This window comes from Aquila chrysaetos, chromosome 26 (assembly GCF_900496995.4).
Source record: "Aquila chrysaetos chrysaetos chromosome 26, bAquChr1.4, whole genome shotgun sequence".
Taxonomy (NCBI): domain Eukaryota; kingdom Metazoa; phylum Chordata; class Aves; order Accipitriformes; family Accipitridae; genus Aquila; species Aquila chrysaetos.
The window spans coordinates 14,211,856-14,239,745 of record NC_044029.1 but is presented as its reverse complement, the minus strand read 5'-3'; the positions used below and the strand labels follow the sequence as shown (position 1 = coordinate 14,239,745).

Below are 27,890 nucleotides of genomic sequence, written 5' to 3'. Positions count from 1 at the left end.
TCCAATTTATATTGGTGGAAGAAAACGGAACAAGGCACTGGTCCTCTCCTCACAAATATTCTCTGGCTGTAGCTCTATGGAAACCTGAATTAGTCAGGCAACACCCCACCCATCTCCTCATCTTCAGATGCCCAATACACCCCTTACCTGTCACTGGCTCTTGGTGCCAAGCTGCTTTTGGCACAGTTGTGCAGAGTAAACTTTCTCTAACTGCCTTCCCATTTTTCTTCTAGGGGAAAAGCTGATAGTGGGGACGGTCAAAGTCAGCTTTTCTCCAGGTGTTTTTTCCCAAGTGTTATTTTCAGATGTGGTTCAGCAAAACATTTAACAACCAGTAAAATAACACCAGGCAACTACCATCACACTGCCTTCAGTAAATTAGCTTCAACTGCAGATGTAATGCAGGATCTCTCCCTAACATTCTCTAAGACATATTTTCAGTCTGTGGTGAACAGACTCCTGAGTGTCCATGACTACTTTGAAAAAGGATTACAAGATGTCATTGAAAAAGCAAACCAATATCTGTAGGCTATTTCACTATGCAGAGGTCCTCAACTCAACAGAAGAAATCCCAAGGTTTGTAAATTTAAAACCTCTTCTGAAATTTGGTACAGCATACTCAGAACATTCAAAAGCTACCAAGCCCCCAAAACTATGAAATTAGATTTCAAAAGCCTGAAGAATTTGTATTTTCTATACCTTTCTTAATTTCTGGATATATCCAACAATGCTCACAGAAAAACTATCAGTTTTTAAGGTCAAAATTAAACTCTCATGAGTTAATTTTTTTTTTTTTTAGGCTCTACTAAGAAATACCAAATACTACAAAAGTTTAAACAACTCATAAGCATTCAGTACAAATTGTTTTCAAAAGCTTAAACTAACAGGAGTAATTGATATTGTTTTCATATTGATTTGTTTTCACAGAGGACAGAAATACCTTGTGACTAGTCTCCTGTGAACATTATTTGGCAGCAAATTCTTTAAAAAACACAGCTATTTTTTATATAAATATTCTATATCCCAAGCTATTTAAAAAGATTATTAACAAATGCAAAATGCTTTGTTTCTATAATCATTTTTGTAAAAAAGACACTAGCCAAGCTAGCTGATTAAAATACAAGGTAGTAATCTGTCAGCTTTAACTAAGCTAACCATCATTAGCAACAGGCACTGAACTTCAGCTGCAGGTTTTTTAACATTTACATAATGCCTTTCAACAGCACAGCTCATAAAGAGACATTTATCATGTTACTAAAACAAACAAACAGCTCCCTAGTAACATGTTCTCCCTCATTTATGGAACAGCAGTTAATGAAGTCTCAGGACAATAGAATATGTGGTAATTTAAGGGTTTTTTTCAGAAGAGATCTAGTATTTAAACGTAAGAACACTCAAAAATTTAAGTAAATGTGAAAGTATTATAGAAAGGATGTAAGCATGCCCAAATTGAACAACTACTCTGGTTATATCTAGAATTTAAAGTAGATTGTGAATATGGGTACAGAAAGAAAAAAATACATCCACTTTAAGCTTAAGAGCACAATTTTGCTACAGAAAGGAAAGTAGGCCTTAAAATGACCAAAAAAGGAACATTCGGGTCTCTACCATCTTAAGCTTTTATTTTTTCTCCCCATTACGGCCATGGTGACCAAGTGATCATAAGCCTGCACTTATAAGCAAGAAAGCTGTTGGCCAGCTACAGCTAGATTTGATAGTGATGCAATAGTCTCAAAGATACTATATATTCTTCCAAATTTAGTAAAGAAAAAAAATTAGTTTATTAGAGACACCCTCCACTGACAGAAAGGCAAAGGTATGGACTCAATCACACTATTCATTAGAGAATCTGCATGGGAAAAGAGGTACAACAAACCAAGCTCTCGAAGATGTGTTGCTAAAATAATCACAAACTATCCACCTTGTATGGTTCACTGCCATAAATAGAACGGTAGATTATACGGGCTTCCAGTCTGGCGTAACACAGGCAAATATGTTTTTATAACACATTTCCAGCAATCCAAGGAGATTGCAGACATCACAAATCAAATGCTGGCTTCACATACCTCCCACGACCATTCAAATGAAGGTCAAGTTACAGAATATGGCTTCAGCTAATGTAACAAAGTCTGCTGCCTAAAGAGAATACTCTCTCCTCTGTCTTCCACCACACAGACATGCCATCTGCCACCACTTTTGTACTAGCTCTGACACCCACACACTGCTCACTGAAAAAATTCAACTCCCCCTAGAAGGAAAAGTACTTTTTTTCCCCCCAATGTTAGTTTTCTAACCAGTTTAGCATGTTAAGTAAGTTAAGCCACAGGACTGATGCTCCAGACCCCAGTTTAAAAGAAGGGAGATGCCATTCAGCCAGGAGCAGGAGAAAGAGCAAGACCACCTCTATTCTGACAACAAACAGCGATCAGATTGGCTCAGCTACCACTGAACAGCACCCTTTAGTCTGTGCTAATCTAGCAAAGAAATTAATTGAACTGTATTTACAGTCTCTTTTAGTTCAGATGAGTGCTGGCATGTTTTGGTGCTCTCTTAAGATGTAAATTCTACTTCAGTGTCAAATTCTTTCTAGAGAAGCATATGGATTATCAAAGTTACTAGTAATTCAAATGTTTAATTGAAGCTCCACCATTCTGTGCTGTATCACTAGAAAACCTTAAGTCTGCTGTTCACTTGAACTGAGGACAACTTCAACTCATAGTCTTATAAATAGAAAGCACCAATATTTCCTTACTGTGATCACTGCTCGTGGAGGCCTTGGTACTCTGACAAACTTTGTATTTTGTACCCGTGGCTGAGACACAGTATTAATACTGACAGCGGACAGATTGCTTCTTGGCACAGAGTGCAAATTATCTGGAACAGGAGGGGAAGGCGGACCACTGTTACTTGAAGTTTCCTAACAAAATAAAACAAAAATATGGTCATAAGAATACACACTACACACAGCTATTTTAAAAGACATAACCATAAATGAGATTGTTCCATACATGTTTTCGAACATGGAATTATTATTTAGGCAAACTATCCAAATGTATTAGACAAATCTCACAATTCTGCAATAACATCAAAAAGGCACACAAGAATATGCCAGTCATTCACAGGTCAACCGCAAAAGATCCGCAACCTTTTAATGAGGTCAAAAACAATCCAAGTTTTCAAAACCACAAACTTTGCTTCTCACTCCAAAAAAACAAAACAACAAAAAACAAAACAGTTAATGTCTCCTAACTCTTTTTGCTAGAAGGTTGAAACAAAGTTGTGTCTCGTTTTCTAACTGACAGCTGATAGATAATAAACATTTTTTTGCAGAAAATAAAATGCCCATTCCCCTGAACATACTCAATTTTCAGTACCTTATTATTCCTTCAGAAATAAAAGACAAGCTGCAATTTACAATTCAAAGGGTGTTCCAGACTGGCTTTTGTTTCAGTTTCTTTTGGGGGGCAGTGGGTGATGGAAATTCAGAGAATTTTTTTAAATTTTTTTTAAGTCATCATAAAGGCAGCATAAAAAAGCCTGTAATCCTCACTTAGCAGGTCACATTTAAGTTTTGGTCAAGATTGCCATCTAGAGGTTTACATTCAAAAACCAATGGAATACCTCAGATCTGAAAGCTCGTTTGTTGGCTAGAGACTTGAGTAATTCTTCTCTTAACAGCATCTCCTCTTCCTCTTCCTCATCAGCAAATGGAGGTTTTGGTGGCTGTTCAGGCTCTTCAGGGGGAAGAGGTGGAAGAGGTGGAGGCGGCTCAAGCGAAACACAAGAAATACCCTCTACATAAAGTTGGCTCAAAGACGGTACAGGCTGAGAGAAAAAGGAAAACAAGGGTTTAAAATGTGAAAATCACTACTAATGGTTATTTAACAGAGGTTGAGACCTAAATTATTTAGCAGAGGCTAAGATCTAAATTATTTCATGAATCCTGTACCAGCTACCAGAAAGTCTATCCCAGCTGAAACCAGGACACCCCTCAAGGTAGTAAGTCAGACAATAAGCATATCTACATACATGGCCTAGAGATAAGAGGCAAAGTTGCCTTGCACTAACAATTCCAAATCATTATTTTTCCTTATGTGCTTCAGGTAATTTTTGCTTTCTGTTAGGGAACAGCATAGCTCTAACAATGAAGACAAAATAGAGAGAACTTCAATTAAACAGGAATTGGATCAGCAAAAAAATAGCTGAAATAAAGAGTTTTAAAAAAGCAACCACAAGTCTATCAGGTAGTTCAAGGGAATCACCAAATAGAGAATTGTATCAAAAACAGAATCTAAATTTAATCCTAACTCTAGCATTAGAAATAAGATACAAAATGAGAATTATCAACATTTTCAAAAACGCACTCCTTTCAAGGTTACTTACTGGAATCGGAGGTGGCAGTGGCAAGGAAATTGGTGGTACTGGAGGTGGAAAATATCCTATCGGACACTCAAAGAAAGGAGGCTGCACTGGAGAAGCAGCTGTAATTAAAAAAAATTAGCGAGTATAAGAAATCTGGCAGGTAATTACTAAACACCAACTCATGCTTATACTTCAACTGCTTTAATGCACCAGAAGGAGACAACAAATGTTTCTACTATGCACCAATTTGAAAGGTAACACCAGACACACCGTGCATTTACCTCTTACATATATGTACAGACAAAGAGTAGTTACCTGTCCTTTTTCTATTTTACATACGAAATGCAAGTACAGCCAAATAGTACTACTAAGGTAATGATTCCAAATGGTTCAGCCCTCATATTTGATTTAATTTGCAAGAATCAACCTTCTTAAACTATGTATCTTTGAGTGTCCTGATTACTGGCTACCAAAAATACAATAGAAACTAGGACAAAAGCAGACCAAATGCACAGCGGATACGGAATTATGAAACATAAAACTAGAGCTTGAGATGCTTCATCAAGAGAAGATTCATGTAGCTTACATGTCCAAAACAGCAGGTGCAGTATTTTAGCAAACTAATGTATAAGGAAGGCTGACAAGAAAAGATAAAAAAAAAAAAAAAAAAAGGATGGAAGATGAAAAGCAAGATAATAAAAATGGCCAATAAAATAGTATGCCTAATGAAGCTTTCTCAACACTGCACACATTGAGATGGAACAAGGAAACCTGAATACCTTAAATGCACCTCAAACTCAGAGTCAATAAATGACTTAGGCTAGAAGAGACCTCTGGAAGGCATATGCTCCAGCACAGGTGCTCAAAGCAGGGCTGCCCCAAAGCCAGGTTGCTAAAGGCCTTGTCAAGTCAAATTCCAAATATACCTCAGGATGGAGATTCCACAACGTTTCCAGTTAATCTGTTCTAGTGTTTAACCATCCTGTGTGAAAGTTTTCCCTTATACCTAACCAGAATTTGTTAGAATTTAAGTGTTGCCTCTTGTCCTGTTGCACACTCTGCAAAAGAGTTTGGCTCTGTCTTATCTATGCCCACTACGTAGTTGAAGACAACAGCAAAAGCCTTCCTTAGCCTTCTCTTCTCAACACAAACTCAGCTCTCCCAGTCTCTTTCCATAACTCAAGTGCTCCAGTCCCCAACAAACTTCATGAAAAACAGGCCTGAAACAGTCTCCCTTAGTCAAAAAGGTCCTTTGCTAGACTCCTTCTAGTACATCACTATCTTTCTCCTACCGTGAAACCAGAAAACTGATGCAGTCTGGTCAGTGTTTAACAGCCCCCTCCAACCGCCCACTCATTATAGTCACGGCGCTACAACCCAGGCTGCAGTTAGCCTTTATCACCCAAAGCCACACTGCCGACTCACATTTCACCTAATGTTCATTGGGACTCCCAGGCCCTTTTTTGCAAAGCTGCTGTCTATCCAGTCAACACCCTGGGGCCCTTACTTTCTACACAGCTGCTTCGGAATGTAAAAGAACAAACTCTACAGTACTGCAATGAGAACAGTATAACCTTGAAGACCTTCAAAATATCACTACAGCAGAGATAGAGAAGAAAGAGTCAGCATTAAAACAAGACAAAATTAGCTCACCTTAAAATGTTAGTTCTATAACTGCCACATCTCAAAAGACAGACTTTCCTTCTAAAATGATAGCTCATTTCTTACTTTTTAACTATTTTTACCAATCGCCATATAAGAAAACTGTAAATAAGTCTTACCTGGAGAGTTAGTTTCACTATCTGTATCCATAGCAACTTCATCGTAATTATCATACTGATATATGCCTCCTGCACTATCTGTAGACTGCTTATCCAAAGACCATCTCAAGTCCGTATCTGAAGACTAAACACACAAAAAAGTGTATTTTATTTAGCTGGTCTTATGTTATTCTTTTAGAGCAAACCAATTAAAAGTAAATTTTAGAAACAGGCCCTCATAATTTTGACTTCTAATTGCTTTATAAATACAATTTACTTAGCTTATACAAAAAGAGCAAACTGAAGATTACCTTTTAATCAAATCCATTGCAGGTAGTGACTTCACAAATTAACAGGCAGTTTTAAAACTGGATCTCTTTGGGGATGGTGGGTTGTCATGATACATAGAAACAATTTTTAAATACCTATTAGGTCATTATGTATCTAGTAAATTGCCATGGTTATATATTGCTGAAACACCTGAAGAGAATTAAATGCTTTATTATTTCTGTTAGTCTGCCACGGCAATTACCAAGAGCACTTGAACTACCCTTGTTACAAACACCACAAAATTGCACAAGGATCATCTTCACCATGACAAAGTTGTGTTTAGGTGAAACACGTTCTGATTGTTCCAAGACTGATGTCTCAGATGGACAATCCTTTTATTGTCCCAAAGAAGCCACATACCACACTGAAACATCCCCAGAGACTGTCAACTAATAAATCAGATTGATTGGCACCCGTATAGTGTTAGGCATTCTTTAAAGAATGTTCAGTGAACACTGAAAATATGCAGAACAGGTAAATATGACTTCTTAGACTCCTCAATTTGTATCTTTCAAAGGTATGCAATAGACATTTTGGTAGCTTTTAGAATTTCTACTGTTTACAGTTAAACACTTTTAGCCTCAACTTTCCACTCATTATTATTATAAATGGGACTCTTCTATAACATGACCTCAGATAGGGAGTCCCAATTGCCTTAGTTGCAGTTTCATTTCTCCTTACAGCATCAGTAGTTCCAAGCACTTGAAGCATCAAGCTGCAGCAGCTGTACTGCTTCCATGATGAAAAAATTAATGAAGTCATTTTTTCTGTAGTGTATCAATGTTTTAGAGACAGAACATTAGTGATTCAAGTGCCTTTTGCTAATCTCAAGATGAGAGAATGAAGACAGCCTACAAGTGTAGCATGATGACCACTGCAGTAACTCTATTCCTTCATAAATTTGACACAACTGCCATCCTGTAAAGAGGCTGAAGTAATTCTCTTTTGTGTCTGAGCATATTCTGTACCTTAACAAATTAAAGACTACTAAAAAGAAACCAACCCTCAGCTGGTATTTTGAAAGAAGCAGGCCACTGAATTTGTATTGACACAAAAAGTTTGAAGATGGAGACAAAACTGCAATCTAAGAGAAGAAAGCCAAGAAAGTTTGATTGACTGGTTTGCGTCAAATTACAGACTGCTCTTTGATCACAACATTCAAAATATCTTTAGATGAAAATGCTTTACCACTGACTTGCAAATGTACAATTCATACAAAACTGATCTTACCAAACCCAAAGGGAAGCCCTGTCTAGCATGGGACTGAAACACTGGAAGCACTGAAGTACATTGAGCTTTTCTTTCTCTTTTTTTTTTTTTTAAGGGGAGGCAGAAGGGACATAGAACCAGGAGGGGCAAGACAGAAATCACTCATGAATCTCAAATATAACACTTGAACACCATATAACAAATTTGTTACCCTGCTTCTTGATCTCCTCTTTCCTCCAACTAGCTTCATAAATCGATTGTACTGCTCTTCTTGATTTGAGAGGTCCCTAATTTTTCTGATTTCTTCTTCTCTCTTTCTTCTCTCCTCTTCCTCTTCTTGTTTCCTCTGGTCTTCCTCTTTCTGACGCCTGTCTTGTTCCTTTTGCTGCTGCATCTTTTTTGACGTCTTCGTCTGTTGTTTCCTCAAAGCCTGCTTGGCTTTAAATGAAAAGATACATGATTAACTGCACCTTACCTAAGTGGTTCCCCCTAATCCTAGAGCTTTGAGTAGATGTATAGGGTTTTAGAAGGATTAAAGGCTCATTGCCCAACGTTTCACGAAACATACTATATTTTTTTCATTTCAGAGGTCATGCCATTGATAGCCATTTCAGTAACATTAAACTTATTACCTGTAGCACTAGGTTTTTTTGTTGAATGTGCTTTTGTACTGGCTTTGACTTTCTGTGTTACACTTTTCGTTTTTGTTAATTTTTCCTTGCTTTCCTTCATCACCTGTTGTTCTTTTTGCTGCCATTTTTTACTAGCAGACTGAAGTGCAAGAAGCCTAAGTTGCAATTCAGACATCTCCTCCTCATCATCAAGCAGCTTCTTGAGAAAAAAAGAGAAGAAAGGGTAAGACAAAAAGTCAAGAAACATCATTTAATAACTAAATCTATTTTGAAAAAGTATTTTGAAGTCTGTGCCAAAATTTTTACCACGAGAAAGCTTAAAATTCCTACTGTACTGGTAAGTGTCATTCCTTAAGACTGGACTGTTTCTATTACTGAAACATTTCAGGACTGCAATTTGGAAAAGTCATCAGAATATCGTAATGCAATTATGCCTCATCTACGGAGGAATACTTTCTCACCTTTTCAGATGTAACATCTGAACTGCTAAGCTTTCGCACTGATGTTTGTTCTCTGTCTTCTGTACCTGCCAAAAGAAAAATACCATATTTTTGAGCGAGTTGTTTCTCACGAGACAGAAATACATTAAAACGAAGTGCAGAATTTAATCCATACAAACATATTTTATCAGTATCATTGGTATATAGTGTAAAACAGAATAGGCAGTTGTATGTATAAGATCACATTAACAAACATTAATATAAACTTGGCATGTCTCATGAAATCCACATCATCAAGATGGCATAAGCCTAAGGCAAGATTTGTCATTTTTGAATAATTCTCTGTCTTAAGGTTGACACCTACTTCCCCAAGAAGCAGAGAAAAACTTTAGAGACAAAAAGATTTGGAGATAAGGGGAAAAGAAGGCTTCTTGCCATCTATTTTATGCTAACATGTCACGTCAGCTGCTGTCCTTAGCATCTCAGATTCCACTGGCAGCTATTTTGGGTAACTGGTCAGTCTTTTGCAGAATTAAATATAAAGGCCCAAAGTTGCAGTAAGAACACACTTGCTCCATTTCATGCCAAAGGAAAACAGAAAAGAGTTATGCTATGGAAATGAATAGTGAATAGTAATACTTTTCTGCTAAACATTAAGATGTTGACATACTAATTTGTTGGACTGCCCAAAAGCCGTATTTATTATACAGTGTATACGGATACACATTATTATATGTTATATATAATATACATAATGCTGTATATTATACCATTACATAATTTAAGGATTATAGCTAATAACTATTAATATAATTGATAGCAAAATTATCATTATATAATTTATATATAACCACACATATATATATTTATCTGCGTGAGAGGAGGAAATAAACATTTAGAGAGAAGCTTGGACATATTTTCCTATATTAGCCTTTCTTCAAAGAGATTCCTTCCCACAATTCAAATTGGTAGAAAACAAGTTTCCACTCCATACAGCTTTTAATCTTCCTAGCATTTTACAAAAAGTCGCATTCAGAAAGGCACGGTTTAAAATACACCAAGACCTTATACCTAAACAAAAATGGCATGTAGCAAATGCTAAAGGTCTTCCTGCTTGCACATGCATGCATTTTTTAAAAGCACACAGACAAGACAAAGAAAAATAATATCTAATACACATACATATTCTAAAAGAAAATTCAAAAAGGTTATTACACTAAGAAAAGATCCTAAAGATTCAGTCCACAGGATGGAAGTAGGGAGACACAGACGGTACAGTAGTTTCTGTGATGCAGACAGACATATGCAGGGACATACTACACAAACTAAAATGCTCTTTCAAACCAGAAGGGGACAACACAGGCAGAACAGACTAATGAGCAACGAGGGAAGGAAAGCAGGCAATACTGTAAAGCCCCTGTCAGAGCAGCGAAACCACGAAGAATTAATTCTTGAAAGAGACACAAACTTCCCTGAGTTTTAAGTTCCTCAACTTCAACAGGTCTGGAGAAACATCCAGTACACCATTTAAAAATAAATATAATGGGAAAACCAAATTTTGCTAATTTCCTAATATATGCATAATCAGGTAGTATACATTCACTTGATACACATGAATCTGCAGTAACTCAAATCAGCTAGGTTTTTCCACTTTGGAAGCCTGTATTACATTGTCATGAATGGTCACTGTCACACATAATCTGTTTGCTTTCAGACCATTCTTATGTCATACATTTAAGTAGTGTGCAAAAATTAAGATGCTCTTAGTGTGCGTACTATAGCATCTCTTTTCACTATCATATGAACTGTATTTTCAACTTCAGTGCTCCTAAGTTTTAAAGTTGGCTTTTTTTTTTTAAAAACTGTTTTGCTTTTTAAATAGCTCTTTTACTCCTGCCTTGCCATGTTCTCTTCCTGCAGGCTACTGTTTTTTCTTCTATGGTCAAGATCTGTTGTTTTTCCTCATGTCTCCCATTAAAAACTGCATTACCTCTTAAAGAATATCAGAATCTATTTTTTCCCTTTTTTTTTTTATTAATGGGAAAGACAAGGGGAAAAAAATACCTAGAACGAGGTGGTTTAACTATGAATTATCAGTTTTCTCTTTTGGTTTATTTACAGGCTTTGTCTTCTAAATTCTCATTCTGAAGTTACATATAAATCATTCTGACTTTCACTGCTCTAGTCCTACCTTTCTTCATAGTCCTACTAATTACTCACCTGTAGTCTTAACCCATCCATTTACTACTTTGTCTCTTCCCACTCAAATTGATAGTTTACACACTTTGACAAATTAGCTAACATAAGATGACAAGTGATATCCACAAGCACACCCTCAACCACAGCAAATACTTATTAGAACTAGATGAAGCCTCAGAACAGGAAGTTTAACCTAGCTCCCTTATTTTGCTGCAGACTTAAAAGTAAGCTCAAGGACTTTTACCACAGGTCAGCGGGACACGATAACTTGTTTCTCACTAACTAGTTCATGCATCTGAGCAATTATGCTCTTTGGCTTGCAGTCCAGAACTACCTGGACAAGAAAGTTATTCTACCCTTCTGCTACATTTCTTCTACAAATCCTTTCTATTTCTGGCCCATGATTTCTTCACTATTCATGAATATCAATAACGACCAAAATAATTCTGGTGAAAATATCTCATAAAGGCTTGTTACACTGAAGGAAGCACATAACAAAGATGAAATGCAGAAAAAGATGTCTCTAAATTTTATCTTTTCAGCTAAAAAAACCCCACATTTTGCTTCTGCAAAAAGAACATGGGAAAAACAGAAGAAAAAACTTTCAGTGAAAGCCAATGCTTTCTGCTGTGAACAGCAACTAAAACCTTCAAGTCTTGTCCTCATGCTTAACTATCAGTTAGTCTAAGAAAACACATTAATTAAAAACAACAAAAACATGCTTTCAAGCATTTTTATGCAATTCAAGGAATTACATAAAAACAGGAGTTAAGTACATTCATTCTATAACTTAAAACATTTAACATTTTAATTAAAATAAGTATTTCAATTGAAGTAAAGTTTTCCCCCGGACCTAATAAATATGACAGATAATGGCAAGCAAAAAGAACTTTACAAGCTAAAACAACTTTACAAGTATTTACCTTGGCCAGATTCTGTGACTTCAGATTTTTGCGATGACTGTTTCGTTCCTTCTTTGCCTTTTTTTAACCTGCTCCTCTCAGCTGGAGTAGGCAGTTTTTGTCTGAGAGGTTTCAGTTCAAATGCCTGAAAGGCTATAACCGGATTTTTCTCCTCAGGAGATACTTCTTTTATAGCATCCGTTGTAATACTGTCATTTTCTACAGTTATTTGGTCCTCAGTGTCTGCTGTTTTATCATCATCTTGTTGTTCATTTTCTTCCCTGTTGCTCAAAGCCAGTCGTTCATCTTTATTAATGTATTCAAGCTCTAATTGTATCTGCTTATACTTCAAGAGCAGATCCTCAAAACTTTCTTCTACAGAGTTTTCATTTTTAGAAGAGTAGTTCTGCTTTCTAGATGGGGACCTTCCAAAAGTTTTGGCTGAATTACTGGTCAAGAAAACTAAGACAAGAACATGTATAACCTTAAAACAGTGGTGATATTACCACTGAAGACTAAATTATGACAAACAGACTTAAGATCATTCTCATATTTTAATTTTACCTTAAGGCTAGCTTGAAAAATATCCCTTATAAATACGAGCAGCATGCAAAAGATGTAGCCATTATTATATATTGACAGCTTAAATAAACATTTTCTGAAACCAGCAATTTAAAATATCCTACTTATGACAAAAATTCCATGAATTGCTGAGAAGTCTTGTCTCTTGCTCACACCATCCTCCCAGAAACAACAGCTGAGAAGGTTCCCTATCACAGTCAGACTTACAAAGTTCGTAACTCAAGTACTGAAAACAGGTTAAATTAATTCTCACTCATCTTATCCTTTCATAAAATTCTAAGTCTAGCCACAACACAATTATACACTGCAGTAACTGTAACTCAACAAATGAGGTAAGGCACAGAATAATCAACTACTGAAGGGAATAAAAAAAATGGCTAAAGCCTTGCAATTCAAAAAATGCTAAAAGAGGATTGGGAATTACTAATTACTCAGAAAAGGCTGTCTATGCATGCCCAAGGGATAGATTTTCTTGACAACATGTTGTCCAAGGAAGGCAATGGAAATATTCTTAGGCAATTGTATCCTGAATAAAAGTTCTCATTATTAAAGGTTCACTTCCTCTTACCTTAACCTGACACTTGAGAAAAGCTAAACTATCCTGTAAAATAATCATGCTCGAGGGGAAATCTTTTTGGATACCGAGTCAGGTTTGACTCATTTGACTTTCAGTATCAACCCTGCTGCGATAACAGCTGACTCACATCCAGTTATGCGAAATGCTTTTTCATCAATGTCATCTCTTAAAACAATAAATTGAGTAAAACTAAAAGCTAAAATAGGTGTCCTCTGAATGCAGGCATACTGAATCCAGAGGAAGATAACTTTGTATTTGCCTTCTGCTCACAACGTGCATTAACAACTCGGATGCTTCACTATGTTAACTTCTAATCTAAGTATGAAGAAGCTTGGTATGTATCCTACAAAAGCAACTTCTGTAGTATCAGAAAATGTTCTGCTATACAATGCTTTCTTAAGCATCAGCACAAAAAGCAGAAACTAGTAAAGATAAACTACATAAAATCCCAGAAGGCAATCAAACAATCTATAAATATGCTGAAAATACTAAGAGCTGTGTGCAGTATAGCACCAAATTATGTAATAAGTGTATTTGCCAAATTCACTTCCAACACATTTCTACGTCCAAAAAGACAACTACATTAGTGATTTTGTGAGTCACAGGAAAGTCTGAAGCTAATTAAGAGATTTAACATCACTTATAAAAATAAGTCTAACTATTATTTGATATTGAAATACTTCAATAGCTTGTAGAGTCATCTAGAGTTGGATAACAAGACAAAGCTTTGAGATTTTTTTTGTGCTTGGGATAACACAATTGCTAGAGCTCCCACAACGGTATTAATCAGAAATTCTGTGTTTCACATACGTAGAAATTTTTTTTGTACATGGATCTACACACAGAATGCGAGACTACATGGAATGCTATGAAAGACAGACAGGCACATATACATTAAAACAACAGTTATTCTTCAATCAATTCAAGAGACTTCATCCTACAACAACAACAAAAAAAAAAGAGACCAACTGAAGAAATTGGGGGGGTTAGAAGTGAAGAAAAATGTACACTGTGAAGGGCTCAGAATTCAATGGAAACAGGAAGTCATAATTTGGTCTCATATTTCAGACTCAAAATCCCACAGTTCTCCATGCAAGAATTTCTGCAAAATGACTACACAACAGCTTCATGCTCAAAGTTGCTGGGAATTAAGAGAAAAGCACATTAAAAGCTAATACACAAAGAAAAGTAACAAGAACTCTTGAAGTGTTCCACCATGTCATTTACTCCATTTACACATATACTCCTACAAAGCACTGTGCAAAGTACTAGTTCCAAAGATAAAGAAGAAAAAGCCATCTCTCTCTCAGCAGACCCTTAAAACATTTCACTTTCCTGGGGGAACTCCAAATACCACTCCACGCTACAAGCCTCCTTGTACCAGCTGATGTGAAGGTCTCTTCTGAAGTCACACGCCCATGAACTACACCCCTACTCCATTAATATTAGCAACATGGAGGTACTGTAATATTTAGGAATACCGTAATATTGACTCCTTTAGGTGGCAAGGATATGAAAAATACAGAAAATAACTTAGATTGACAAAAAATCATGGGCCTTCCTTAACTGTATGATCCATAAACAACTGAATGTCACTTATTAAACAGCAATAGTATTGGAACCTTCTCTATCATGTTTAAAGAGAAGAGTGCATCTTAAGTATTGGGGGAGGGGAGAAGACTTGCTCATTTTCTGCTTTTGGTTTGAAAATGGAATTATCCATTTCTGAATGCTCTATTAAAAGGGAGAAGGAGACTGTATTGGTATTAACAAGCATTCCACAGTCTGTTTAGGATGATCAATAAGTTTGCCCTGCAAATTACTCATTACACAGAAAGCGACCGTTTTCTGGTACTCAGAGCAACACTGCAAATTAAGAGATTTAACATCTATTTTCAGCACTAGAACAGTCTTACCGTGCGACCTTGGGCAAACCACACCTTCACTCACTGCCTCTCGAGATAAGATCCTTGAGCGAAGATTTCTTATGAAGACTTCAGTAACACTGTAACTTTACCAGATCAGATTAAATAAAAGCATCTCTTTATCACTAGTTTACACACTCCATCCACATTAAAAAAAAAATTTAATGACAAGGATAAATAATCTTGTATCTAAAGTAACACAAGGATCCAATGAGTAGCTTTCAAAGCCTTAAGTGCTGGCACAAGTAGGAAAAATTCCTGTTCCTGGGATCAACCAGGAGAGTCAAGCAAGGAACACACATCCTTTGACCATTGGTATGGAGGACAATAAAACACTGTAAGATTCTGGAAAATAGGTTTTAACCACTAGTTCTCTGGCTCAGGGTTTTTTTACACTCGTCTACATTTTCAGGGAGGCAACAGCACAGTTACATCAAGTTTCAGTACCAGGCAGCCCCTAAGTTACACTGAGAGGAGCTTGTTCCACCACTTTTGCAGTTCCTACTCCTAAAAGGAGGAAATATTAGAACACTATTAAAAGCCACCTAAGCAACTCTAAGAGCAATCAGTGGAGAACATCCTACAAGGAATGCTGGGTATGGCTTTATAGAGAAATAGAGCTTTCCTATGTTACCCAAACTTCAGTATAAACCACATTCTGTGCACACAGTCCCAGTTCAACTTAGGTTTAGCTTTAAAGTTAGCTTTAGCTATGTGTAACAGCCTCTGAAGGGCTGGAAGCAAAAATGAAAAAACAGTGGATCCTTCATTGCCCAATAAGGGAAATTAACAAGCTCAGGGTTTTAGCTTTACAACTGTGACGGTTTAATTATATACATTAAAACTGCCGCACCAAAGACTGACCCTGCTTCACAAGATTCGCACTTCGGGCTAGAAAAGCAGCCACCTGGGATCCAATCGACTAAGGCTTTGTTTCAGGCTACACTTTTTCCCTAGACGGCACTGATCGGCCAGGTCGCAAGCCAGGTCACAGCAATAAATCCGGCTTCCCAGCAGCCTCTCCTCGAGAAGCAGGGCCCGCTGCCCCAGCCAGCTCCTGGGCCTAGAAGGGGAGCCTCCCCCCCCCCCCCCCCCGCCCCGTTACCCCTACGGGAGTCCTGCTGCCAGGGCGGGAGGGAAACTCGGCCCTTCCCGGGTCTTTCGGCACCAGCACCCCAGGCCCACCCCAGCAGCACGGCCCCCCCGCCTTCCCCTCCCTCTCACGTCTCAAGGATACATTTTCGAGGCGAGGGCTCCCTCCAGCCCTGGCTGCTACCGAATCCGGCACCGCCTCCCCCTCCGGGCGGCCTCCCCGGAGGGTTGCCTCCCCGATCGCCGCTGCCTCGGCTCCTACCCCAGCGCCCTCCGCCCCTGTAGGGCCTGCCTCGGAAGCGGAATCGATCCAAGGCACTGTGACTGCGTTCCCAAAATGAGAGCCGGGGGCCCGTCTCGGAATGCGAACCCGACGGCATCCGCGGCGCCGGCATGGGCGGCGGGTGGGAGCGGAACGAGTCCTTGGGCCGATAGCCGCCGTGGCCGTGCAGGTGCCCCATCTCCGGCGGGGGCTGGTGCCGCGAGCGGGGGAAGGGCCGGCCGGAGGAGGAGGAAGAGGAGGAGGAGAGGGAGATGCCCCCGCGGAGGCCGGGAGGCGGCCTGCGCCTCGAGTAGGGCCTGCTGCTGACGAGGCCGCCGCCGGGCTCGCCGCCGCCGCCGCCACAGGGCCCGAAGCCGTTGTTGTCATCGTCGCTGATTTCGCCGTCTTCCAGCTCCCCTTCCTCCTTCGGGGAAAGCCCGCTAGGATCCAGCACCGCCGCCGCCGCCGCCTCCGCAGGCGCAGCAGCGGCAGCCGCCTCCGCGGCCGCCATGGGGCCCAGGACCGAACGGTCTCCGGCCAAGGCAGAGCGCGGCCCTGCCCCTCAGCCGCTCGGGCGGTTTCGTTTCCTGCGCAGGGCGGCCCGGCGCCGCGCCTCGCCCCTTCCCCGCCGCCAGCCCGCCCTCCTCTGCCCCGCCCCGCCGGGAACTCTCGCGAGATCAGCGCGGGGTATCCTAGGTAGTGTAGTTCCCAACTCGGGGCGAGCCGCGTCAGGGAGGGGGGTGGGGGCAAGCCGGCGGCTCAGCCTATAGCGGGGCGGTGGCTAGGGGAGGGAGCCAATGGGGGTTCGAGCCGCCATGTTGGTAAAGGAGGCGAGTGGGGAGGGCCGCCATCTTGTTGAAGGGAGGCGAGCTGTGTGGAGGAGGAGGGTGGTGGCGGCGGCCGGCTGCGCTGCGCTGCTCTGCTGTCCGTCTCCGCTACAAGACCGTCAATGGCAACTTCCTGTAGCACTGTCCGGGGCAGCGCCAACCACGGCGCGGGTCCTCCCGGGTGCTCGTTCCCCCGAGCCGCAGACCCTTTCTCTGTCAGCGGGGCCCGTGTACTGCGGCCCCCCAAACGGTGCACAGGCTTCTAAAGAAGGAAAAGCAGCGGGCGTTCTGGCAGTGCCCGGCACACTGGTAGGCATCAGTAACCCGCCAGCTCCCTCCCAGTAGCTCAACTGCTGTTAGAATTTTTAAGAAGGAGCTTTCAGGGAAGCTCGCCTGACCTGTAATTGCCTTGAAGTTCAGATGGGCCCTAATGGCCTCTGTGACAGCAATGGAAAGTGAGCATCGGAGAGGGTAAAGCAGTTGCATAAACTCCTTAAATCATTTGTTTTAATTTCACTTCTCTGAGTGTTCTGGTGGTACCTCATCTGTTTCAGGTGCTTGGCATTCTACTGATGTACCTAAGAAAAGATGTACTTGAGAAGTGATATACTTAAGGAGTGATTTACTTAAGAAGACCACAAAGATCTTGTGAAATAAGATATCCTTTGTATATACAAGGTATGCCTTGCTAACGGCTGGGCCCCTGAAGGAGAACTCAAAGACTTACGAGAAGGGAACATCCTCCCCCAGGAGGCGCCGAGAAGTTGAAAAATTGCGAATAGGCATGAAGTCAGCCAAAATCTTTGATAACTGGAGGAAAGGTAAAGGCGGCAGGCAGAGATCAGGACCACCGACTCAATTGAAGACCAAAACACTTAAACACCCCCTCCCCTCTTTGAGCATGCGCTGTGGAATAAAAGAACACTACCTTTAATTTGAAGCGGGGAAACTTTAACCCGATAGAAACTGTACTAGATAAGCGACTCCCAGTAATAGTTTTGGGGAAGAACTTTGGAAATGGAATATGTATAACCGAACTGTATAAAGTGCTTGCCCGTTTAGGCATGAGCCGGGTAAACTCGTGGGACAACACTACCAGGGTGCTGTCAGGTGAGCAGTGATGGCTTTCTTGGGCAGAAGGAGAAACCCTATTTTAAATAAAGCCTTTCAGCCTTTCTAAGTCAAATTGGCATCTCCTGGAAAACTCACAAAACTTGACTTTTAAAACTTCTAGCACAGTCCCCGAGAGCTTCTTTACCATGATCATGCATGCTAAATGTCTTTGCAGACCTCCCATAGTTCCCAAACTTGGAGATAGACTGCTGCCTTTTTGTGCTCTTCCTGAGGGTGAATTATGAAGGGGTTTGGTTTTTTCAGTGAATAATGTGCTACAAAAGCACAAATATAAAAAATAAAATTCAGTATCATGTTACTATTTATTTTTCTTCTTTGCCTTTCTCTCTAGATTTTCTTTAGATCCCACAAGAATAGGGAGAGTGGATAATGCATGTGCTTTGTGAAGTCCAAATTGTTGTGCCAAAAAGACTTACTTTCTTTGCTCAAAACACTTTGCATCCTCTTGTTTTGGCCTAAGTGGACAAACTCCATGACTTAGAATAGATACCGTTCCAATGACTTGACTTCATACAAAACTCAAAGTAATGGAATGTGTCTATTGTCCTAAATTTCTCTAATTTCTTCTATTTAAAACTGTGGATTTTATTAAGATATTTACAAGGAAGAATGAAGCAAGTTAAAAGTTTGCCTTTTTTTTTTTTTTACAGGTATCCATCATACTACAGTAGTGTGTTGTTTGTGTCAGTTCTTCTATTCAAATAGATGTTATTTCTAGAAATCATGCTTCATTGGTGGCTTATACTATTTTACATATCCCACATTACTAAAAACATCCACAAGTATGACACAGGACCTACTGAAAACTTTCTGAAGTAGCAGCTGGAGGTCAGGCAGTTTTCTTAAACAGGTGCTAGGTGCCTATGTCTGTGTCTGAAATCTGATCCACTGTAGTTACAGAGAAGTTTCAATATCACTGCATCTCAGCTGCAGAAATTTCCCTCCCAGCAGATGTTTGCTTACTTGGGCATCCCAGAGCTTTGCATATATCTGGTTCCAGTTTCCTTTGTACAGTTACCTTTATTTCTAAGTGTTTTCATACACCAGTAGGAAATTAGAAATCAGTATTATTAGTGGGAAGGAAAATGTTTATAGAAATATAAGGTATTGGCAAAAAAGCAGCAACTCTATGGGAAATTAATCTGATGTGCATATTCCCACTCTACTGATTGTTACTGTATGTTTGCCTACAGTTCATCCAACAAGTGTGCTGAATTTATTCAACAATGCTGTACGAGCTGTATTATAAATTTCTAGCTGAGATACTTAACCATCTGAAAAAGAAAATCCTGAGAATCTTCCAGTGGTTTTGTGTATCCTACGGTATCATGTTCCCTTCTTTTATTTCAGTTATCTGATACTGCCTGCTTTTTTCTCTCATCTACGGTTATCAGGCAAGTAATTTTATGTCTAAATTTTCAGGAAGAAGCAGATTCATTAACTGTATTCATCACTGTTAATAAACAGGGAAATTGCTAGTGTTAAATTCTGTTCTGTAAAGGGAATAAAATGGCATGTGTAAAAAGAATGTGTTGATCTGATGGTTTTGGTGTCTACACATTTGAACAAGAGGCCATAAACATTTGAAAAGTGCGAGGGAGCTGCCATTCAAAGAGAAAACATTAAGAAACTTCCTTGCTTATGGCACAGGTAGTAGATGAAGAATTTTTTTGTGAGGTTTCACTGCAATGGGTAAATTTAAGACAAAAAATAAAGAAATTTTATCTTAGCTGCATTTGACTTCATGCCTTTGAAATAGATGATATTGCTGCTGGAGAACAAATTTGTGTGTTAAATACTGAATATGTTTTCAGTGAAGTAGAAATGGAATAATTTAAATTATAGGAAAGCACACATCTTAATACTGGAGTGCAGAATTTGATTTATTCTTTATCATGTTCCCTGAATATTACCTGCACCTCTAGACATGGGCAAAAAAGCACTGGAGAAATAGCATGTTTGTGAAGATGTATTTGAATTACTGAAATTTGTGTACATAAGCAGCTAAGATGGAATTAAAAGATATCTTCAAGATCTCTTCCTGTTACTCAGCTTGTGCAGTTGGCAACAAGTTTGTATTTAAACATAAATACCAAAGGTCACAGGGTGGTTACACAGCTTTAATGCAACTAAGACTCATTTATGTATTTTACAAATGTGAACTATAACCGTTAGTGCAGCTATCCTAATCCTAGCAGTATTATTTCTGTGAAGGTTTTAAATATCCCTGACATAAAAAATTACCATAGTCTTATTTGCTCATAATAGGTGTCTCAAGCTCTTTATCCAGAGCTGAAAAACAATACTGGAGTTAGTGGTCTCAAAGACGTTTTTGCTTTAGGTGACCTAATTTCTCATCCACAAAACATGAGAAAAATAAAATTTTCAAAGTTTGAGGCAGAAAATTAGTAACATATTTACCACATAAATTAAATTAAATTATTACAAGTAAAGTGGAATCTTGTTTTTCGGAAGCACAATCTGAGCTTTAAGGACTGGGCCACATTTCAGAACATAAAAGGCGTTCAGTATCTTTTGGTACTATAATGTTTGGCTGAGGCTAATTGCATGGTTATTTTTGTTCCGTTCCTGTTTTCTAAGTGTCAGTTACGATAGTCCGATACCAACACAAAACTTAACCTAGCCAAGTTTAAGCTTAATTCACTTTACATTAAATTGAAACTTGTATTGGTTTATTTGGTCTGGCTGGGATGGAGTTTCTTCATCACAGCCTGTATGGTGCTGTTTTTCAGGTCTGTGGCTAAGAGCGTAGATAACGGACCAGTGTTTCGGCTGCGGCTGATCCCTGCCGGCACAGCCTCGAGGCTCAGTCCTTTTTCCACTCTGCCTGTGCCCCCGTGAGTGGGGAGGGGACACAGCCCGGACAGCTGACCCAAACCGGCCAAAGGGATCTTCCACACCAATCAAATAATATTTTACCAAGAGATACATCTGAGCAAATTACATTAAAAGCCTTAAGGAATCTTCCCTTGGGTGAGTTAAAAATGCAAGACATAAATATGAGATATTTATATGAGATAGGAGATGAAAATGAGGTATTTTGCAGAAGACTATTTATAAAAGCTTTTCAAATCAAAAAGTAGTCTGTAATCTTTAGTTTGGTATCTATGGTGAGTTAATGCTAAAATATTAATCAGTCACATTGATATGCTCTCAGATACTCAGTGATGAGAAAAATCTCCTTTTTATGACTGTTTAATTATTCAGTACCTATCAGTTACTAATGAAGACTTCTTTAAAATCTGGGAGATGTGAAAATGTGATTTTAGGCTTTCACCTCAGGTAATAATAGCGTCTGATGGAAGAGCTGGTTTTGTCAGTTCTGTCTTTCCCAAAGTGCATACAAGCTTTTTCTTTTGGAAGAGGCCTTATTTTTAGGAACATAAAATGATCACTGCAGATAACTTCAGATGGAATACCCTTACACAAGGAGCAGTTAACTTCCTCCTGTTAGAAGGTGCTAAAAAGAATGGCAGTTTCCTCTAGGGAAACTTCCTTTTTCCCCAAAGATTTACAGCTGAGGATCCTGCCGTGGTACTTGAGACTCTACACAAGCCTTTCTGTAAGGACTCATAGAATTAATGGCACGTTGAGGAGAAGTAAGCGAGCAAGGTCAGAAACTGAACCATAGAACTTGTGCCCTCTTTAAGGCAAAGACTGTAGGCTTTTCTGTTGAGTTTGTATTGTAGTTGAAGCTTGTACTTGTACATCTAGCCCAAGGTTAACCCCAAAGACTGTGGGGAGTGCGTAATGTTTTTTTTGCCCTTTGATGGGATGATTGCTGTTCCTTAATTCTTCAACTTGTGTACATGGTTGATCAAAATAAAGGACTAGAAAGATCTTGTAGTGTTTTCCTTTCATTTCCCATTTTTCCGTATGCATATATTCTTGCTAATCAAAAATATCTTGGCGTTTAATTCCTCTTCAGATAAAAGATTAAGAGAGTCATTATTTATAGTATGTGGATGCTACAGCCGATTTTATGTTAGAGATATTTAACAGTTCAGATGTCTGTTGTCATTTTTTAGACTTTGATAGGTATGTAAGTACATATATAGATGATTAAGTGCAACACTTTCCATTATTTTGGTATTTTCATGGTTTTCCTAAATGCTTTTTAAATACTTCAAATATTCCTTAAAACAGAAAATCTGAAACTAAGGGCTCAAATTAGCATGATTTAAAATAATATAAACAATTTGTACCTTTTCTATGTGACAGGTAAATATTGCCACGTGTTGGGTTGCACACAGAATTTTGGAAGGAGAAAGAAATGAAAAAATAAACCTCACATTAATTTCACAAGACTTCTTTTTTTCTGATGAGGTGGGTAAAAATGTACTATAGTATTTTCACCTAGATCAAGGTACAATACCTTTCTTTTTGTTAAAAGCACTTTAGAAACATACAGAAGCAATATCCTATCATGTCCTGCAGTTTTTCTCAGTTCTTAAAATTCCTCAATATAAACATTTTTAAAGTAGTATTTCCTATAGCATATACTCAGAGCAGAGGATAACAAAATTGGTCTTGGACACAAGTCACAAGTTAGTTGTTGCAACAATAAAAGGAGCCTTTATTAAACATGTTTTTGGATGGGGAGAATGAAGGATTACAAGAGGGTGCTTGTTTATTTGTACTCGTCACAAGTGAATATTTGAGCTGTTGGAGACACAGGGTGTAACAGCAATAACTCCTCCTTTTTGACCAGGAAAGACAGTTAAGTTGTCTTCATCTTAACCTGCCCTTCAGATTTGTAAGTCTTTCTGGATGACTGAGACTTCATTTTGTTAGCTAGGAAATAAATGACTTGCCATCTCACTTTACATGAATTCAACATAATACTTAAATAGTAATTTCTCAAGTGCAAATACTGCAGAATGTATTACCCTACTTCTTGCATATTTTGACAAAATGCTTTTAAGGTAAACCAGTTTCACTGGTGTTGTGTGGTGTTGCGTTTACGTGGCAAGGTTTTGGTCGCGGGAAGGGGGCTGCAGGGGTGGCTCCTGCGAGAAGATACCAGAAGCTGTCCCCACGTCCCACAGCGCCAGTGCCAGCCGGCTCCGAGACGGACCCACCACTGGCCAAAGCTGAGCGATGTTGGTAGCACCTCTGTGATAAACATATTTAAGAAAGGGTTCCAGTTACTGGGTTGTTTTGCTTTGGCCGCCTCTTTTTTAATGTGTTGACTCAAATCAGGAATGATTTCAGAATGGTCTGGGATAGAGATAAAACATTATTTTCCAATTAAGGTGGATATTTTACCCTTATGAGCCAGCATAAAGTCAAGTGTTAACCTGTTTTGAAGGGTGACTGTACAGATAGTGGTCATTTCAGTCGTTATTTGGTAAGAAGAATCTGCAGAGTTATTACCAATTTGCTTTAAATAATAGCTAATAATTTTTTTAGTGGTTCGTGCCACCTCGTAAATGGGAAGCATAACAGTCCCCAGTTTTTCAGGCTCTGAGATAGCTTGCCTTTTCTGAGAATATTCAGAGGGGACAGATGACAAATACTGAACAGCTGGTCTCATATACCCAGTATAACATGATCCAAAACAGTCCTGTGGGTGCCACAGGTATGCTAATGTACCACAAATTAAATAGGGTCCCAAGGAGGTATGTATAGAAGATGATGTGAGCTCACACTTTTGTGAGTTAGTTATCAAATAAACATCTAGTATCATTCTGACAATTAAGAGTTTTGGTGCAATTACTCTGTTCCATGTAGCATATTGCATTTCCTTTCAAGTAACAAGTGTTCCCAGGGGCAACTAATCCCAGGTGGTGGGTAGGAGTTGGAGCTTCATGCACATCTGTATTGGATAAACTTGGATCAGTTCCCATTTGTTGTCAGTGGGGATGACCTTGGAGAAGGAATTTCTGCCCTCTGGGGATTCCAGACTCGTCTTTTTAGTGACAAATTACATGCTATAGGAAGCATGGTGACACCTTCACTAGAGTGACAAGTGGTACAGGAACACACCCAATATTTTGAAACATCTAAATCTTTAGCATAATGGTAGGCCAACTGAAGAAAGGTATTTTAATAGTTTATGTGAAGATATAAAGACTTTCAACTCTTGGAAGACAGAGCATCTTTATGGGTTCCATTCTGTTGATCTCGAGTCATCTGTGTGTCACCTCGGTGTAGACCCAAGTCTACAGGTTCCCAACAGTGCCACGTTCAGAGGCACGTTCTGGAAGGTTTTTTTTTACCTGTGAGTGAATAGTCCTCATGCAGTTCATTAGAGCCTTGCAGTAATTGAACATAACATCATCAGTCATCTATAGCTTAGATCTATGTAGTGGCTTAGGTGGGGTATGCAGTAACCTTATGGGTTTACCCATTACAACTTCATATGGGGATAGTGTGTTGTCATGGTTTAACCCCAGCCAGCAACTAAGCACCACACAGCCGCTTGCTCACTACCCCCCATCCAGTGGGATGGGGAGAGAATCAGAAGAAAAAAAGTAAAGCTCATGGATTGAGATAAGAACAGTTTAATAGAACAGAAAGGAAGAAACTAATAATTATAATAATAACAATAATAAAATGACAATAATAATAAAAGGATTGGAATATACAAAACAAGTGATGCACAATGCAATTGCTCACCACTTGCCAACCGATGCCCAGTTAGTCCCCGAGCAGCGATCCCCCCCTAGGCCAACCCCCTCCCAGTTTATATACTGGGCATGACGTCACATGGTATGGAATACCCCTGTGGCCAGTTGGGGTCAGCTCTTCTGGCTGTGTCCCCTCCCAACTCCTTGTGCCCCTCCAGCCGTCTTGCTGGCTGGGCATGAGAAGCTGAAAAACCCTTGACTTGGTGTAAACACTACTGAGCAACAACTGAAAACATCAGTGTGTTATCGACATTCTTCTCATACTGAACCCAAAACATAACACTGTACCAGCTACTAGAAAGAAAATTAACTCCATCCCAGCCGAAACCAGGACACACGTGCTTTATATTCACAGTGCTCTTGATGTATATTAGGACCAAAGGTAAAGCATTTGGCCATTTTAGGACAGTTTCTTTACAAATTTTGGCCCGTATAGTTCTTAAACAGAATTCTTCCTTTCAACAGCTCCCCAGTGTAAATGCTGTTGGATTCCTAGGGCTTTACAGACCCCCTGGACAACTTGTCCTGTGAACTGAGTCCCCCAGTCGCTGTGTAGTAAAAGGGGTATTCCAAAATGAGGCATTCTCTCAAAAGTTTCTTGGTGACAGTAACAGCATCTGGGTTTCTACATGGGGAGGCCTCTACCCATCCTGAGAAAATGTTTACGATTACAGAAATGTATTTGTAGTTACAGCATTTGGGCATCTGTATAAAATCCATTCGCAAATTTACAAAGGAAACCCATGAGTTTGGGTGTGCTTCAACTTTGGTTTTGACCCTTCATCTGATGTTATGGACCAAATAGGACAAGTGCTGCAGTACTGTTGTGCTTATACAGAGAAATCTGAGGCAAACCAATCTTGTTTTACTGCTGCAATCACCCCCCGCTTGCTGGTATCACACCTGAGGTGCAGCAAGGCGGCCATCAGGGGAATGCCTCAAGGAATCGAGGTGTAACTGGCAGCCCTGGCCCAGCCGGACAGCGTTTTCATCTCCCGGGGCTGGGTCCTGTAAAATAGACAGTTCTGAAAGAGAAGTAGGTGGTGACTGCTCTCTGGAAAGGCTGACGAGAGCACGTTCAGGAGCGTGCCGGCCAGAAAGGCCATCTGTTAAGGCATTTTCTTGCGTGGTATCATCGCAAGGAAAAACATGAGTTTAGCATTGTACTATTGCTAAAAGAGAGGGTAATAGTAATGCTTGCAGAAGAGCTTCGACATAGCAGCCATTTCAAATAGGAGTGCCAGGTGATGTCAAGAAGCTGAGTTGTTTTCAAAGTTGCCTACAGTCGTGCACAGCCCCAAAGGCGTATCAGGAATCGGTGTAAACACAGATTGTGCAGAGGAGCTGATTGCTCTTGTGCAAGCGCAGAGGTGCAACTCGGGACAGCAAGTTCTGCAGTTTGTACTGAAGAGATGTTTGGCAATGAATAAGCTTCTAGAGCTTTGGTGGAAGTACAGACAGCACGCCCTGGAGCTGGATGCCCTGTGGAGCCACGGGGACAGGACCCATCTACAACAAGGATTATGTCTGGCTTCTGTTGGGGAACATCTCTGATGTCATGGAGGGGTGCTAAGGGTTGTTCTGTGACACAGAGACGGTCGTGGCAGTCTCCATAGGCAGGGGCAGGACGTAATGCTGCAGGGTTAAGGACAGAACAGCAAGAGAAGTGTTGGCTGCTGACAGGAGTCATTTTCATTAGAAAATATATTTGTGCGAGTTGGAAATATGCTGGGTTTTCCCTTGTAAAAGGAGGGCTGCAACAGGGTGGGAAACAGCAACAGTTAGGGGATGACCCAGGACCAGAGTATCTGGTTTTTTTTTTTAATCAAAAAACCAGCAGCAGTGACTTTCTGTGATTTCTTTTGTCTGGGTTTTGTTTTCTCCATTGGATGTTTTACCATGCCAGCTGAAAAAGACATCCCATTGGACCTGGGCCACCAAGTTGTCTGATTATTTATACTATTAAACATATCGACAAGGGAGCCAGACTTTCCAAAATAAATGCCTTATAAAAGTTAAATTAAAAAAAAAAAAGTATGCATGTTACTTCTCAGCTGGTAGCTGTGATAAGTGTTGGGATTGCAGTCCTGGAGAATTAAACCGATATGTAAAGAGGTGTGACGGGACCCTCAGTGCCAGGGCAATTTTTTCAGCTTTTCTTGCAGCACTTTACTGTTATTCTTCAACTTAATCTGAACTATAAATATATAGGAGAATTAAAGAATTTGAAGTGTTTTGTCCAGCTCCAATCATCTTTTTTTTATACTATCTTCAGGAAAGCTCAGGAATCTTAACTTGGCAACAAAACAGAAGTGGAAGGGGATGATATTCACAAAAGCCCCAATTTAAAGCACAGAAGGCTAATATTTGACTTTGCCTGTGCTGCTAAATAAGTGGGCTTGGGTCCAATCCCTGACCTCAAGGCCAACTGGTCCTTAGGACTAGCCCACTCTCTAGGGACCTCCTGGAAACAGCTCGTTGGAGCAGTCCAAATACAGCTGGAGAGTAAGTTTACAATTAAGCAGTGTCCATTACAGAGAGGTCAGTGCTTAAGCTACACCCAGGTGCTATCTATTTATTTAGCAGTATAAATTTATCGTCAGTCTTCTCTCTTAGTTAATGGAGAAAGAAAAATTTCTTTACTGGTTGTTTTAGTTCACCTAATGTCAAATGACTTCAGAGGGGGGACACATTGCAGAAATCTCCTTGTGTTAATTAATAGGAGGACAGTGGCTTCCATAGGCTGAACTTAACTTTTATATATACAACACAAGTGTTCTAAGACAACAAATCCTTGAACATCATACCATGAGCCATTTCTGCAAAAGTTTCAGTACCTTATGTCAGCCAGCAGCTACTAGTGGCCTGATTATTGTATAGAGAACTTTTCCTTCCTAGCTATATTTTGGATGTGAGCAGTACTTACTCTGGAAAAGTTCTTGAGTTCCTCATTTGCAAGACACAAATCTAAAGCCTTTAACAAAAGTTCTTTTGGGTTTGAATC

At 39.7% G+C, this 27,890-nt stretch overlaps 1 protein-coding gene and 1 long non-coding RNA gene across 8 annotated transcripts in view; one reads left to right on the top strand and one right to left on the bottom strand.

Moving 5' to 3' along the window:
• ZFC3H1 (zinc finger C3H1-type containing) overlaps nt 1-16,895 on the bottom strand; it is a 43,585-nt gene extending 26,690 nt beyond the window's left edge. For 4 of the 6 annotated variants that reach the window (XM_030002602.2, XM_041120429.1, XM_030002604.2 and 1 more), the window contains exons 1-9: nt 16,156-16,895; nt 11,856-12,275; nt 8,755-8,819; nt 8,294-8,492; nt 7,873-8,099; nt 6,144-6,267; nt 4,384-4,481; nt 3,622-3,825; nt 2,753-2,917 (exon numbers count right to left, since the gene is read on the bottom strand). In XM_030002602.2, the coding sequence (XP_029858462.1) occupies nt 2,753-2,917; nt 3,622-3,825; nt 4,384-4,481; nt 6,144-6,267; nt 7,873-8,099; nt 8,294-8,492; nt 8,755-8,819; nt 11,856-12,275; nt 16,156-16,783 (2,130 nt within the window). In that variant the 5' untranslated portion in view covers nt 16,784-16,895. Of the gene's footprint in view, nt 1-2,752; nt 2,918-3,621; nt 3,826-4,383; nt 4,482-6,143; nt 6,268-7,872; nt 8,100-8,293; nt 8,493-8,754; nt 8,820-11,855; nt 12,297-14,559; nt 16,095-16,155 lie in introns of those variants that run through there. The other 2 variants (XM_030002603.2, XM_041120430.1) reach the window with 2 other exon arrangements.
• A 247-nt stretch (nt 16,896-17,142) lies between these two features.
• LOC115336242 lies at nt 17,143-19,761 on the top strand. 2 transcript variants are annotated; one of them, XR_005931498.1, is made up of 2 exons: nt 17,143-17,554; nt 17,654-19,761. It is a non-coding gene; the product is annotated as an uncharacterized LOC115336242 (long non-coding RNA). The 2 variants fall into 2 exon arrangements; XR_003921672.1 differs by having other exon boundaries at nt 17,143-17,570.
• Nucleotides 19,762-27,890: the final 8,129 nt, after the last annotated feature.